This window comes from Malaclemys terrapin, chromosome 3 (assembly GCF_027887155.1).
Source record: "Malaclemys terrapin pileata isolate rMalTer1 chromosome 3, rMalTer1.hap1, whole genome shotgun sequence".
NCBI classification, from domain to species: domain Eukaryota; kingdom Metazoa; phylum Chordata; order Testudines; family Emydidae; genus Malaclemys; species Malaclemys terrapin.
In genome coordinates, this window is record NC_071507.1 from 136,731,897 (window position 1) to 136,747,069 (window position 15,173).

General features: G+C 42.6%; 1 protein-coding gene across 4 annotated transcripts in view; it reads left to right on the forward strand.

The window, feature by feature from the left end:
- Positions 1–674: 674 nt before the first annotated feature.
- The window catches only part of LOC128835143 (uncharacterized), an 88,895-nt gene continuing 74,396 nt past the window's right edge, over positions 675–15,173 (forward strand). For 2 of the 4 annotated variants that reach the window (XR_008444580.1, XR_008444581.1), the window contains exon 1: positions 675–1,258. Coding sequence is in view for 2 of the 4 variants with exons in the window: in XM_054024567.1 (XP_053880542.1) it covers positions 5,822–7,252 (1,431 nt within the window). In the remaining 2 variants the exon portion in view is untranslated. Of the gene's footprint in view, positions 1,259–4,821; positions 7,812–15,173 lie in introns of those variants that run through there. The other 2 variants (XM_054024567.1, XM_054024566.1) reach the window with 2 other exon arrangements.

The window sequence follows — 15,173 nt, forward strand, 5'->3', positions numbered from 1 at the left end:
CGCCCTGCACCGGCAGCTCCTTCAGTGTGTCTGTACTGCTCCCAGCCCCGCCCTCTGGGCCAGGCACCAGGATCTCTGGCAGCTGTCCCTGGTCGTGCTAGTGCAGGGATCGGCAACCTTTGGCACGCAACCCACCAGGGTAAGCACCCTGGCGGGCTGGGCCGGTTTGTTTACCTGCCACATTCTCAGGTTTGGCCGATCATGGCTCCCACTGGCTGTGGTTCGCCGCTCCAGGCCAATGGGGGCGGCGGGAAGCGGCAACCAGCACATCCCAGTGGGAGCCACAATCGGCCAAACCCGTGGACGCAGCAGGTAAACAAACCAGCTCGGCCCACCAGGGTGCTTACCCTGGTGGGTCGCGTGCCAAAGGTTGCCAATCCCTGTGCTAGTGTGTACAAGCAACTCAGACGCCCCAGACAGGAGACACAGATCGCTGGGTGCAAGGGATTCTGCCCATGGGCATGCGAGCTGCTTGCACACACTAGCACGACCAGGGACAGCTTCACGTGAGCTTGGTGCACGCCCCAGTGGGCGGGGCTTGGGTGGGATGGGGGGTGATACAGCCATGCCAGAGATGCTGCCTGCATGGGGTGCTGGCTCCTGCAAGTGGTGTCCCAACCTGCCTTTGCTGCTGCGGTTTCTGGTAGAGTCCTGCAGCTTTGCGGTGTGGAGGAAAAAGTTTGCTAGGGCCTAAACTTTAGTTGTCTCGGGCCTGAACTTTGGTTCAGACCTGAACATTAGTGAAGTCTATTGTAGGTGAAAGGTTTTTAGAGGCAGAATAGAGGAAAAGTATAAAAGCAGAACTATCTATAATTATAAGACCTGTGATTCATAGTGCTGCATTGACAGTTTTGGAGAAGTCTGGAAATCGCAGTAGGACAGACTGTGAAAAACAGGAAAGCTTAGAAACCGCAATAAGGCAGACTGTGAAAAACAGGAAAGCTTGCTAAGCTATATTCCTTTTATGGAGAATGTATTCCAAATATAGCAATAATGCTGATAAGACAGTATGTATCATGTAATTGTGGGTTTATGCTATATAAGCTGTGCAAGATTCTGTAATCGGGGGGATTGCTAGTTTGCTGGTACCCCCCATGCATGCATGAAAATAAAAAGGCCTCAGGCGATTCTGATTCAAACACAACGCGTGGTCATTTTTCCACAACAATCTTGGTGCCAGTGACTCGGATCCACAGACTATCCACCGGACCAGGAGACCGCGGACCATTCCCCTCCGAACCCAGCCGGCACTTGATAGGTGAGAGACCTTTTAAATCTCTATTTGGGTTATCGGTGGAGGACTGCCTGTAGGCCCTAGGTCGGGTGAGTAGCAAGCTGGATACGGACCTTTTACTGCCAGACTCGCCTGACAACCTTTTGGTTTCCCGGGAGGAGCCACGGGTAAGTGGCGGGGAGTCGGGGTTCCCACAAGGATAGGCCTTGGTTTTAGGCCTTACCTCAGTGTTTGTGTGCAAGTGTGAATGACTGAAAACGAATGAGGGTCGTAGGAAGACGCCCAGAGCTTTCTGCGAGGCCTTGAGGCTTACGACCAGGAATGTCTCTAAAGCAAGCCCTATGACCCGTGTGAGTGGCCTGATATTGTTCAGGGAAAAAGGGATTATAGGTTTAGGAAGACGCTATCGGAAACCTAGGGATTGAGAGATTGGATCTCACAGTCGGTAACCTCGGGATAGCTGACCAAAACCCTACAATCAGGTAGACTCCAGGAATCAGGGAAAAAGGGATTATAGGTTTAGGAAGACGCTATCGGAAACCTAGGGATTGAGAGATTGGATCTCACAGTCGGTACCTCGGGATAGCTGACCAAAACCCTACAATCAGGTAGACTCCAGGAATGTAAATGTAATTGGTATACCAGAGATGATAAAAATTTGTAATTTCCATTAGAAGAAAGCTTTGACTTTGACAGGATTGTGCACCTCAGAGGCGCACTTCTTGCCAACAAAGTCGGACAAGATCAGTTTGATGTATATTTTTATTGGTGTAAGGAAACAGTAAAACGGCGCCATAAATCTCAAGTAGGGAGTCCCAAGGACTCCCAAGAAAAGCTTAAAAAAAAGATAAAAAGGAAATTGACTCTTTTCCGTAACCCCGCTGGCCAGCAGATATTATTCTATTCATCTAGACCCCTTCAGGAGGCAAAGCTCTTTGGAGTATCCCCTCCACACCTCCTGACGATCTTATAGACCTGTTATTGTCAATTTTTCTTTTTAGTCCTTGTTTATTGGATAACCTTTTGGGAAAAGACTTGCTGTGTAAATTAAATTGTATAATCTGCTGTACCCCAGATGGTGTGTATCTGGACGTGCCTGGTCCCGCTCACAATGAAGTCCTGGCAGTTTATGGGAGAAAACTGACCCCAGCCCTTCCTCGTTGCAACAGGAACTGCTGGTTAAGGTCTCTCCCTCCCTGTGGGCTTTGTGAGCCGATCATGCCAACCAGGTTGGGGGCATTGAGTCTGCCCAAGCCGTTAAGATTGGCCTAAACCCAACAAGAACCCTTCCCAAGGTGCAGCAGTACCCTATATCAAAACAGGCCAAGGAAGAATCCAATCTGTTGTTACCTCCTTGATTTAACAAAAAGTCATTATTCCTATGGTCAGTAAGTGTAACTCCCCCGTTTTATCATGCTGTTCATGCTGTTGTTCTTTTTTCCTCTCCCGTTGTCCCTAGCCCTGTTATTATTCTTTTTATAATGCACCAGTGCTGAGGGGTTATTATCGCCTCAAGAAAAGATTGTATTAAGTCCAGACATAAAGAATTAAAGTTATTATTAAATAAGATGCATCTAGATGTAATGTGTGTATGTAATGTATATAAATAAAGAAAAGGGGGGTTAGTTAAAAGGCCCACCCTCCTTGCTAAATTGGTAGTGAAACAATGCCTGTGCCCATGGAAAGAAATAATGCAGCAAAGAAAAAAGGATCGGGCCCAAACAAGCAAGCAACCAGAGTTTGAGGAAGTTGAAAGAAAGAAAGTGAAAAGTTAACTCTGTAGTTACTGGAGGGAATCAAGCAGTGAAACTTGGTAGGAATGTCTGTAAGTAATCCAGGCAAGAGGTTATTTAAGTGGAATTATTCAACTATGAATAATTTAGTCAAATTTGCTGAAGAACACTCCTGCTGTGTAAAATTTTTATTTTATAACTTTGAGATGAATTGGTATTGTTTAAAGTTGCAAAACTGAGAATACTTTTGCCAGACACAGGAAACTAGTGTTGTTTAAGGTATTTAGCATTTAATCCTTAAGGTGACTTAATGCTTTATAAGATTTAAAATGTTTTAAATAAAGACCAAAGGTTGTGGCTGCAGCAGGGTAGTCAAAGCCAGGAGAATAAAAGATTTGAATTTGTTTCTGGGTAACAAAATAGTAGATAAAAGATCTGTTAAAGAGAGAGAAGGACAGTGCCACTGGCTCTGTGTGGTCGAGCTGTCACTTTGCTATGGTTGCATGAAGATTTTGTAAGCACAAAAGAAACAGTTACACCTTGTGTAGAAATTAATGAAGAGAATGGGCATTTTCCCCAGAAAATGTGCAGTGTATATTGAAGCAGAGGTAAAAGAAATGCAAACCTATCAAAATAGGTTGTGTTGTCTTTTTTCAGATCACTGTATGTTTGAAAATAGGAGTTAAAAGTTAATTGTGTCCTTTTTTAAGTAAGAGTCTTTAAGCTGTGGATAGCTTTGGATCCAGAAGCAAGCCAGAAAGCATCTGTACTAATGCAAATTATCTTAACTGATAATGTAGAAGCCACTGAAACCTGGGCTGCCTATGAAACAATTACAAGGAAATATGGGATAATTCCTCTGTTTTTCCTGAAATCAACAAGAGTATTTATATATAAAGGAAATATTTTAAGCAATGACTGACTACCCAGAAGGGGTAGGCTTCTGTTCTTTTGTCTTTCAGATCATCAGAGAAAAATAAATGCCAGCTAAATAGCATTCAGTGTACCATGCATTTACTGGTACAATAGGAATTATTTTTGTGTTCTGTGTCCTGTCTTGTGGTGTTTGTCTTGTGACCAGAATTGTTGTTTAATATTTTTATAGGACAGTCTAGTTCAAAATTAAATAGAACGGTTAAATAAAAAAAAAGTAGATACTTGTTTTATTCAACTTAGAATACAAAGTATTTGGATAAATGAGGAAAATGTGATATACTAAAGTCTAATACATTTGCTTAAGTAAGAAAAAGAAACTTCATTGGCCAGATCTTTTAATTGAAAAAAAAAATGTTGTTAATAAAATTACCAACAGTCTTTGGAAGCAAAGACATGAAAGGTTAACCCACTCCCTATATTGCACATGGGATCCTTCTGGCTACCTCAGATTTCTAGCCAGAGGGCTGGGGAGGGAGGAAAGCTATTGGACATAAGAGGTTGTACCGAGTGGACTCCTCAAAAGTGGGTGTGCTTGTCCTGGTTTGTTGCTCCATAGCTCTGTAATAAAGTTATTTTACTGGAAGGGTATATGTGGCATATATTGAATAATAAGATTAATGTACTGTATAAAGGCAATATGTATGTGCTCATTGTTGAGAAAAGGTGTATGAGTGAGGAGTGGAAGTTTCCTTTGTAGGTTAAAAAGCCAAGAAGGGGAGAAGGAAGAAGAACAAAACTAATTAACTGAAGAAAAAAAATAGCTAGCAAGCTCAGTCCAAAGATAAGATGCTGGCCCCATTCAAGGACACTGCTACAGCTAAGACTTGGCTGACAACCAAGAAAAGGGGGGGCTTGAATGTGCCCAAGCAGCTGTAAAATATCTGCAAAACACTGCCAGGCATTAATGAAATGTGTTAGGTTTTTTCTCACAGGTAAAGCAGTGCTAACCAAAGACCCTAGCAGCCCTGCCATTCATTGAAACCAGAAGACTGAGTCTACGTAAAGTCCATCAACGAAAGACTGCTTTGGCTCCATGCTGGAAAGGCCCTTTCCAAGTCCTGTTAACCACCAACACCGCTGTGAAGTGCCAAGGACTGCCTGCCTGGACCCATGCTTCTCACTGTAAAAAGACCCCTCCACCTCGGGAGGGCTCTCCAACTGATAAGCCTATTTCTCTTTCTAGCTCTGCTGTGCTTTCTGAACAGCAGGGAAAAAGGACAAGGTGAAGTGCTAGTAACGTCTCCCTTGTCCACTGACAGACCTACTGTGCCTTTGGATTTTTCTGGAAGAAGCAAAACCATTACAGGGTGATGTGCTAGTAACCTCTCCCCTCTATGATGCTGAACCATGACTGTTTCAGGAAAAGAGAAGAAGGAACACTCGCTCCATTGAAATCACCAAAGTCCAGGGATTCCTGACTACAAAAGATATTAAGAACTGACCCTAGTAAAGAAGCAAAGAATTACACACTGGCAGAAAAAAACTTGTGGGACCCATGCTTGGGAATGTGGTATTGATTGGATTTTGGGGTTTATTCTACAGGCTGTGCCCTGTGTTTTGGATAAGTCCTTCAGCATGTATTGCCCTCCCTAATTGAATTTTAAATGACAAGTACCAAAGGCACCTTGTTGCCACTGCCCCTGCCATCTCCTCCATTACACTATTACCCCTGTAACACATCCAAATACAGATAGTGCCATAGATTTGATAAAACCAATGGCCAAGGCCTTCACACTTTAGTGATTTATTTAAATATTGTTTAGAAAAAGAAATTATTTTTAAGGTTCAGGATATCCCATATAAGTGAACAATTGAATGGAAAACAAGTGGATCAGTGGAGATAAAAGTATATGATATCTCTACCAGTGAACCCCAAGAATTTGTAATTGCAATTGATGGGTTCTATAGCAAAGTAGACATGATGGCCATCCCCGGGGTTTGTAACACCTCAACAGGGAAAGGTCCCTTTTGTTATTTAGTCATCCAATTAAAAGGGGGTCAAATATATACCCAAAGGCTCTGTTCAACCTCAAGAAATTTTAATTGTATTCACACAATTCCTGTGACCATTGATGTAACCTGTACCCTATTGCAGTATGCCCCACCCTATGTTTTTAGAGTTAACGATTTCCAAAAATATGTGAAGGTGTTCAGTCAGCAAATGTGGTATAAGACTAACCCTAAAAGGGATATATATGGAAATCGATGGACCATAATCAATGCCACCCTGGGAATCATAAGATTTATGTTATCTTTGTCTAGTTTCCAAATTACTTTTAAATATTATAACTATTCAAGGGGAGCTGCTCTCCGAATAGCTCAACTACGGGCATGGGCTTTCCCCAAACGAAAAAGAGATTTAACTGGACATCTGTGGGATGGAGCTAATGGTGTAGCTACAATTTGGAATATCTATAAAAACCAACAGCATGCAGAAAAATTGGGCCAATTAGAAAAGGCTTCAGGACTTATTACAGGGGCACAACTAACCCAGGTGCAAGCCGGGGTAGGTGAATTACATGTCATTTCCGCCCTTGGTTCCTTAACCCAGAGACTTCTGGCAGAGATGGTATGGAACATCACTGGTGCTGGGGAGGCATTGCAGTGGGACACAGCATGTCTAGAGATCCAGGATTTTCTGAATGAGCAATTAGCAACCATTCGAAGTGATCTCGAACACCAGGCCTGGCCCACTGCCCTCACAGACACCTCAGGAGTACCATCTGATCTGTGGCCATGGAGACATACCTGGAGGTTTTCAGGGTGGAGATGTGTACAGTCCCAATGCTCCTTCCAGGCATATGGACCAGTTAAAGAGATATGGGCACCTACTTACCGAATCCTGCCTGGTCCATGGGGAGGATGCATCTGGGACTGGGTGATTCACCGAGATATATGGGAAATAAAACCACCTGGTTTACCTAGCCGATTTATAGTCGGTGCCCCTGAAATAACACCCAATATTTGGATTAGATTAGGAAACCAATGGACACTCTGGCCATTGGAACCCTCACAGACCCAATGTATATGTAAACTCAAACCAGGGAAAGTTGTCACTGTCCATAACAATGTTTGTTGGGAAGGTAAGGGACTGGGAAACCTCCTGACAGAAGTCATGATCTTCCAGGTTAATAACAGCTGTGTATTTGTTAAGGCCCATATTGTACACAACACCCATTTTAACCTCACTATGACTGCAGGCAGCCATGTTATTTATTGGCCTTTGGATAAAAATTTGCAATCTACTCTCTGGTTCGAGATGCCCTTTAACTGGACAACCCTGGTACCAGACTGTTTCCAAAATCTGCTTTCATTGATACCCAAGGTCCAGAAAATTTCTGATTTATAGGGACAAATTCATATCCTCGAAAATGTGTATCAAACAAAAAAAGGTGCCTTTCAGACCACCTATCGATTGTCTTCTTTGTGTACTAGTCAAGACATGTTGTGTGCAGTAACCAAAATTGTATACGAGACACACCATGTTGTTGTTATAAGCGGATTGATTATTGTATTAGGATTGTTTGGTTTAGGATTATGTTTTTGTTATTGTTGTTGCAAAAGATATTGCTGTGCCTGTAATTTTTCTGCTAAGCCTATTGCGAGAGAGCAGGTAGCCTTAATGATTGTTAATGAGGTTTATGATAAAAGTTGGGATGAGATAAGAGAAAAGGAAAAGACAGAAATTAGAGGGCTCATGAATGTGGAAGTTTAGGCCAAGGGTGGCGCTGGAAGCGCCAAAGGGGGGAATTGTGGAGGAAAAAGTTTGCTAGGGCCTAAACTTTAGTTGTCTCGGGCCTGAACTTTGGTTCAGACCTGAACATTAGTGAAGTCTATTGTAGGTGAAAGGTTTTTAGAGGCAGAATAGAGGAAAAGTATAAAAGCAGAACTATCTATAATTATAAGACCTGTGATTCAAGACCTGTGCTGCATTGACAGTTTTGGAGAAGTCTGGAAATCGCAGTAGGACAGACTGTGAAAAACAGGAAAGCTTAGAAACCGCAATAAGGCAGACTGTGAAAAACAGGAAAGCTTGCTAAGCTATATTCCTTTTATGGAGAATGTATTCCAAATATAGCAATAATGCTGATAAGACAGTATGTATCATGTAATTGTGGGTTTATGCTATATAAGCTGTGCAAGATTCTGTAATCGGGGGGATTGCTAGTTTGCTGGTACCCCCCATGCATGCATGAAAATAAAAAGGCCTCAGGCGATTCTGATTCAAACACAACGCGTGGTCATTTTTCCACAACAGCGGATATCCAATTTATATCTTTGGATAGCCTCATCCGTGGATATAAATTTTGTCTTCATGCAGCGCTCTACATCTAGGCACTATTGGAACATAAATAATCATAGTTGAGCTGCCTGGGTGGATAAAGTCACTCAGCAATAGGTGTAAAGGAAAAAAATAAGTCAGGATTGGATGTGTTACACAGGAGGTCACACTAGATGATCACAATGGTCCCTTCTGGAATCCATGAAGTGAACTAGCCAAGGATGGTACCATGTGGGGCTCCATTGAAAGTTAGAGAGGGCCCACTGCCCAACATGTTGAAGGAACCATGAGAGAAGTAGGAAGAGAACCAAGGAAGGATGGATTAATGAAAGCCAAGAGAGGACCAGATTTCAAGAAAGTGCCTAAAAGCATATAGTATATGAATACTTTTGCATTTCACTATGGATATTACTATACCCAAAGGGAAGTTTTGGTTTTGGTTCAGGGAATGGTTCTGGGGTTCAGAAGGAATACAGTGTGGCATTATTTTTCCTGAAGGAATGGGAAAGAAGAGTAAGAAAGAGGGAAATTTGTACAGCATGTTTATATCCATAAAAATAACAAATATTTCTTAGCTCAATTTTATTTTTATTAAGACATTTAACATCAGTGATTCCGGACCAGTTTGAAAGAATGAAATTTAATCCACATAATTATTAATATGTAACTGACAGTTATTTTTAAAGTTGCAACATAATGTGGGAGGTGGGGGAGGGAGAGTAGCTTTAGAAAATGTGTGAGGATTCTTGTTGTAAGATTATTATTTTTCAGCAATGTGCATGATTAAAAGTAAGTTCCAGACTACACAGAGGTTATATAAAATCACGGTATGCTATTTATAAAAGGTCCCTTCACCTCTCACTGCAGCTAATTAGAATCACTTGTAGCTATGAGAGTGATCATATAATCAGAGACACAAATGTGGGGTTTAATTATTCACACCTGCAAATGTTCAAAACGCACCCTGCTGTATCTTTTTGAAGCTTAGGAAACAAACACACTGTTCAGGCTCAGCGTGCTATTTTTAAATGCCCCCAATTTGTTATTTCAAACGCAGTTGTTTTTTTAACATGGCAAAGGCTCTGTTTATCACTTAGGAAGATATACAATACATTGTAAAGCCCTGATCCTGCAAAGAGACACGAGTAACCCTACACACTTGAATAGTTCCATTGAACACGCTGGCTCAGATAATGTGTTGCTCCAATCCCACACTTGACAGAGGAGGGAAATGGGTGAGGCGGAAGACAACTGGTTTTAAACCATCTTTATTCCTCCAAATTCTGTCACAGCAGGGCTTGTTGTAACTCCAGTGCAGTCAGGGCCGGCTCCAGGCACCAGCATTCCAAGCTGGTGCTTGGGGCAGCAATCTGCAAAGGGCGGCAGTCTGTGTGTTTTTGCTGCCCCAAGCAGCGCGCCGAATTGCCGCCACAGACGGCGGGGGCAGTCCGTGTGCTGTTAGGGCGGCATGCGCGTTTCTGCGGCAGCAGCTTCTATGTTCAGCTACCCACGGTGGCAATTCGGCGGCTTCTGTGAAAACATTGCCGAATTGCCGCCGCCGCGGAAACGCGCGTGCCGCCCTAACAGCACACGGACATGCTGTCTGTGGCGGCAATTTGGCGTGCTGCTTGGGGTGACAAAAACAGTAGAGCCGGCCCTGAGTGCAGTTAAACAGTGTATTATGGCCATGGCCACGCAACTTACCCCTCTGTCATTACACCAGCTTTATGCTGGCTGAAGACCCTCCTCCCACATCATAGGTGCATTCTGTAGGAGTCATTAAAATCAGATTTAGTGTCCCTTAGACATCCTGTGTAGTATAAAGGGACCATACTGTGTAACCCCCTCCAAAAAAGGGCGGGGGAACTCAAACTCATAGTCTACTTTAGAAATTGCTAACCAGAGTGACTTGCCCGAGGCTACAAAGGAAGTATAGTAATAGGAATTCAAGTGGTCCTAACTCCTAGTCATGCAATCAGTCCAGGACACTGCCACTCTAAAAACAATAATCTGAAATTTTCTGTTGGGTCATGTGTGTGTGTGTGTGTATGTGAAAGAGAGGATGTTATCGGCTGCTCTTTCATTGGTATAGCGAATCTGGGCAAGACTGTGCTGTTGTCTTTTGATAGCGATGCAGATTGTATATGTACTTTCTCTGTTGTCTACTCAAAGGAGCCCTTCAGAGTTCAGGGCCAGGCACTGCAAGTCTTGCTTTCCCAAAGGCTGGCTATTTGAACTTACTGGATACATTCCTGCATAGTTGCCATAGTTACCGAAGCCTTATTTACTTATTTGTATATGCTCTCTTTGGTGCTTATCCCCACAGTGTCTGAGCACCTCACATTAGAGCCTTAGGGATGTTGCTGTATCTATGTCTAAAACTCCATTTACACCTCCTGTCATTATTTCAGGTCATGCTACTGCCAGAACCAGTGCCTTTAGGCTTACATGCTGCTTTCTTTGTTGCCTCTTACAGCTCTTTGCTTGTTGGAAGAAGGAGCTAAGAAACTTATTGTGCAATGTCTTATTTGCTACTTGTTTCTCCTCTCCCTCCATATCCTCTAGGTCTTTCTCATAATGACTCCCTGTCTTTTTTTATTCATCTTTGCCCTTTTCCATTCATTTCTGTGCATGAATACATAAATAAAAATTGCATAAAACAACACTCTTTGTTTCTACATTCCATTCCCTCCTTCAGCAACTTTCTTATTAGTGTTTTCTCCCTGCCAAACAAGAGACAACATCTTTAAAAATGAACCTGTCCAATGGTTCCTGGGATACTGGGTGAGCTCAGTGCACTTTCCAGCAGCCAGTGTCCACAACACAAAAGACACCATTGCAGCTGCTACAAAATTAAGTTAGCACCCATGCTAGAAGGCTCAGAAGAGAGAAATTATGGATTGTATGAGCTATGGAGACCACACTCTCATTCTTAGAGGTGGTCCTTCCTCAAGAGAGTTTACTGTCATTGGGACAATGATATGAGGAAGCTAGAACTGCTGGCTGTTCTGTGGACAAACAGAGGACTTCTGTTGTGATGACTGCTGACCCTCAGCAGCTTTCCATGAACACTAACATTAGCACTGATTTCTTTAAAACCCCTCATAAATAATGTCAAAGGAAAACAAAAGAAAATGTTAGGCTCTTTAACCGATTTTAAAATCTGTGTTTCTTCCCAGGAAAACTCCTACATGAGTTCATGTCCTTACAAAACTCACATTGTTCTAAATCTAATAGATTTGAATGGGTAAAACATGGAACTGAATGGATAAAACAAGGTCTGCAGAATAATTTAACCCAGGGATCGGCAACCTTTGGCATGCGGCCCATCAGGATAATACGCTGTTGGGCTGGGACAGTTTGTTTATCTGTGGCGTCTGCAGGTTTGGCCAATTGAAGCTCCCACTGGCCACAGTTCGCTGTTCCAAGCCAATGGGGGCTGTGGGAAGCGGCAGCCAGCACATCCCTCAGCCCGCGCCGCTTCCTGCAGCCCCCATTGGCTTGGAACAGCGAACGGTGGCCAGTGGGAGCCGCGATCAGCCAAATCTGCGGGTGCTGCAGGTAAACAAACTGACCCGGCTCACGAGCGAATTTCCCTGATGGGCCACTTACCAAAGGTTGCCGATCCCTGATTTAACCTTTCAGTGCTCCTCTGCCCGTTTCCCCACGGTGATGCACAGATGTTGTTGTCACCCATCAACAGTTGTGCTGCTGAAAGCACCTGTGCACAGATAAAGGAAGGAAACTGAACAAAACTCAGTGAAAAATGAAATACTGGCCATTGTGCAAGCCAGGCAAAAGTAGTAAGTTTCATACTACAAAACTTTTCTTAAAGTTCTATACCAATTCTATGACTTTACATAAACCCATGTTGAAAAATATCCTTTGTGAACCAGATTTGTTGAGATTATCTCTAAGAAACAGAATGTAACGCATAAGAAGCAATCCTGCAAACAACTTGAGTAATCAAATTGGCCCCAGTTTACAGGTGATATAAATTACATGTTGGTAAATTAGTATAAATGGATACAAATTATATGGCAAGGGAGAAGAGGGCTGACATGTAACAGGAAAAGAAACCAGCTGAAAGGTATGAAATAAGATGGTAGGGAGGAATACAGCCTTATCATACATCTTCAAAATATTCCTTAAATTACACACATGGCATGTTGTTTTAATTCTCACTTTAATAATCCAAATGGCATCACATTTCTGATTATTTCAACATTTTCCCTGTTCTCATTTAATTATAAAGGAATAATCACAAAGACATGCAATAATCTTTCTTGAGCCAGATTAATGAACTCATGTTATATGCTGGGTATTATTTGAGGAATAAGTTTCAAAATGTGCATAATTTAATGAATACTTTAGTAGTAAACAGATTTGGAGAGCTGCTTGCAAGCAGCAATGCGGAAGCAAAATGCTAATCATTGTGTTTATCCTGATGCACTTCTTAGCTTGAATGTAGGCCAAAAGTAATATATTCCTCCACCTATATTTCCATTCTGCACAATACACATAATATTTTGAGAAGGTTGTTGAGGTTATAGAAAAACTAAAATGCTTTGATGTCTCTGTATGTAACTTTCTGAGAAACAGCAGCAGTAATACTTCAAGTTAAAAACAGAGCTCTTAAATACTTTATTTGTATTGACTACAAGTGGATTTGGTGGGCTGCTCAACTAATAGACAATTTCAGGGAGTTCATGGCACACTGGTCATTGCCAAGAGCTAAAAATGAATAAGATATACAATGATCTAGATGAAAAAGTAGGACAGACACAGGTGGGAGGTTGCACACACAAAAAAGCTAAAATACATGACACATTTAGGGCAAGAGCTTCTTGATGGATAGTTGTCTTGGTATCCTAGCGAGCCCAGTAATCTGTGTTACAGACAGCAGTAATCAGATAAGAATCTCACCTTTCTTTATCAAGCAGTCTTAAAACTACAATATCCACCTGGGGAACTGAGGAAACAGGTTGACAGAGTGAGATGGGTACCCAGAAGGGTACCTACTACAGGACAGGCCCAACAAGGAAAATAAGAACACCAGTGGCCATCACATACAGCCCCCAGCTAAAATCTCTCCAGCACATCATCAACGATCTACAACCTATCCTGGAAAACGATCCCTCACTCTCATAGACCTTGGGAGACAGGCCAGTCCTCACTTACAGACAGCCCCCCAACCTGAAGCAAATACTCACCAGCAACTACACACCACACCACAGAAACACTAACCCAGGAACCAATCCCTATAACAACCCCCCTTGCCTACTCTGTCCCCATATCTACTCTAGTGACACCATCAGAGGACCCAACCACATCAGCAACACCATCAGGGCTCATTCACCTGCACATCTACTAATGTGATATATGCCATCATGTGCCAGCAATGCCCTTCTGCCATGTACATTGGCCAAACCAGACAGTCTCTACGTAAAAGAATAAATGGACACAAATCAGACATTAGGAATGGTAACATACAAAGGCCAGTAGGAGAACACTTCAATCTCCCTGAACATTCAATAACAGATTTAAAAGTAGCCATCCTTCAACAAAAAAACTTCAAAAACAGACTTCAAATCGAAACTGCAGAGCTACAATTCATTTGCAAACTTAACCCCATTAATTTGGGCTTGAATAGGGACTGGGAGTGGCTGGCTCACTACAAAAACAATTTTCTCTCTCTTGGTATTGACACCTCCTCATCAATTATTGGAAGTGGACCACATCCACCCTGACTGAATTGACCTTGTCAGCACTGGTTCTCCACTTGAAAGATAACTCCCTTCTCTTCACATGCCAGTATATCTATGCCTGTATCTGTAATTTTCACTCCATGCATCTGAAGAAGTGGGTTTTTTACCCACGAAAGCTTATGCCCAAATAAATCTGTTAGTCTTTAAGGTGCCACCGGACTCCCCGTTGTTTTTACCTTTCTACCTATCTATGCATGTATCTATACTATTCTCATCACCTTGGTATTAGAGTGCCTATTTATAGCCATTGTTTTTGACAGGGCCTCATATGTCCAACTCAAAATCCTGGCTTTGTTGACTCAATTTTCCTCTCTACATCAAAGATATAGTTGCTGGATATCATCTCATCTCCTGTTAGCCCCAACAACAACACTGACACAGCACATTTTCTTTGTTTTGTTCAGTTGCATAACGTGGAAATTTGCCATGCAGAAAAGCAGTGCATGCTTCCAGCTATGAGAAAGTCCTGTGTACACACACTGTGATGGCTATGTATTCAGTTACTTAGCTATTTACTGAATAACAGGAAAACACCTCATGGGATTTCATAATAGCTACACTGTAGCTACCCTGCATGGCAACATTAATGGAAATAGCAACAGAGGGTCCTGTGGCACCTTTAAGACTAACAGAAGTATTGGGAGCATAAGCTTTCGTGGGTAAGAACCTCACTTCTTCAGATGCAAGTAATGGAAATTTCCAGAGGCATGTATAAATCAGTATGGAGATAACAAGGTTAGTTCAATCAGGGAGGGTGAGGTGCTCTGCTAGCAGTTGAGGTGTGAACACCAAGGGAGGAAAAACTGCTTCTGTAGTTGGATAGCCATTCAGTCTTTGTTTAATCCTGATCTGATGGTGTCAAATTTGCAAATGAACTGGAGCTCAGCAGTTTCTCTTTGGAGTCTGGTCCTGAAGTTTTTTTGCTGTAAGATGGCTACCTTCACATCTGCTATTGTGTGGCCAGGGAGGTTGAAGTGTTCTCCTACGGGTTTTTGTATATTGCCATTCCTGATATCTGACTTGTGTCCATTTATTCTCTTGCGTAGTGACTGTCCAGTCTGGCCAATGTACATAGCAGAGGGGCATTGCTGGCACATGATGGCATATATAACGTTGGTGGACATGCAGGTGAATGAACCGGTGATGTTGTAGCTGATCTGGTTAGGTCCTGTAATGGTGTTGCTGGTGTAGATATGTGGGCAGAGTTGGCATCGAGGTTT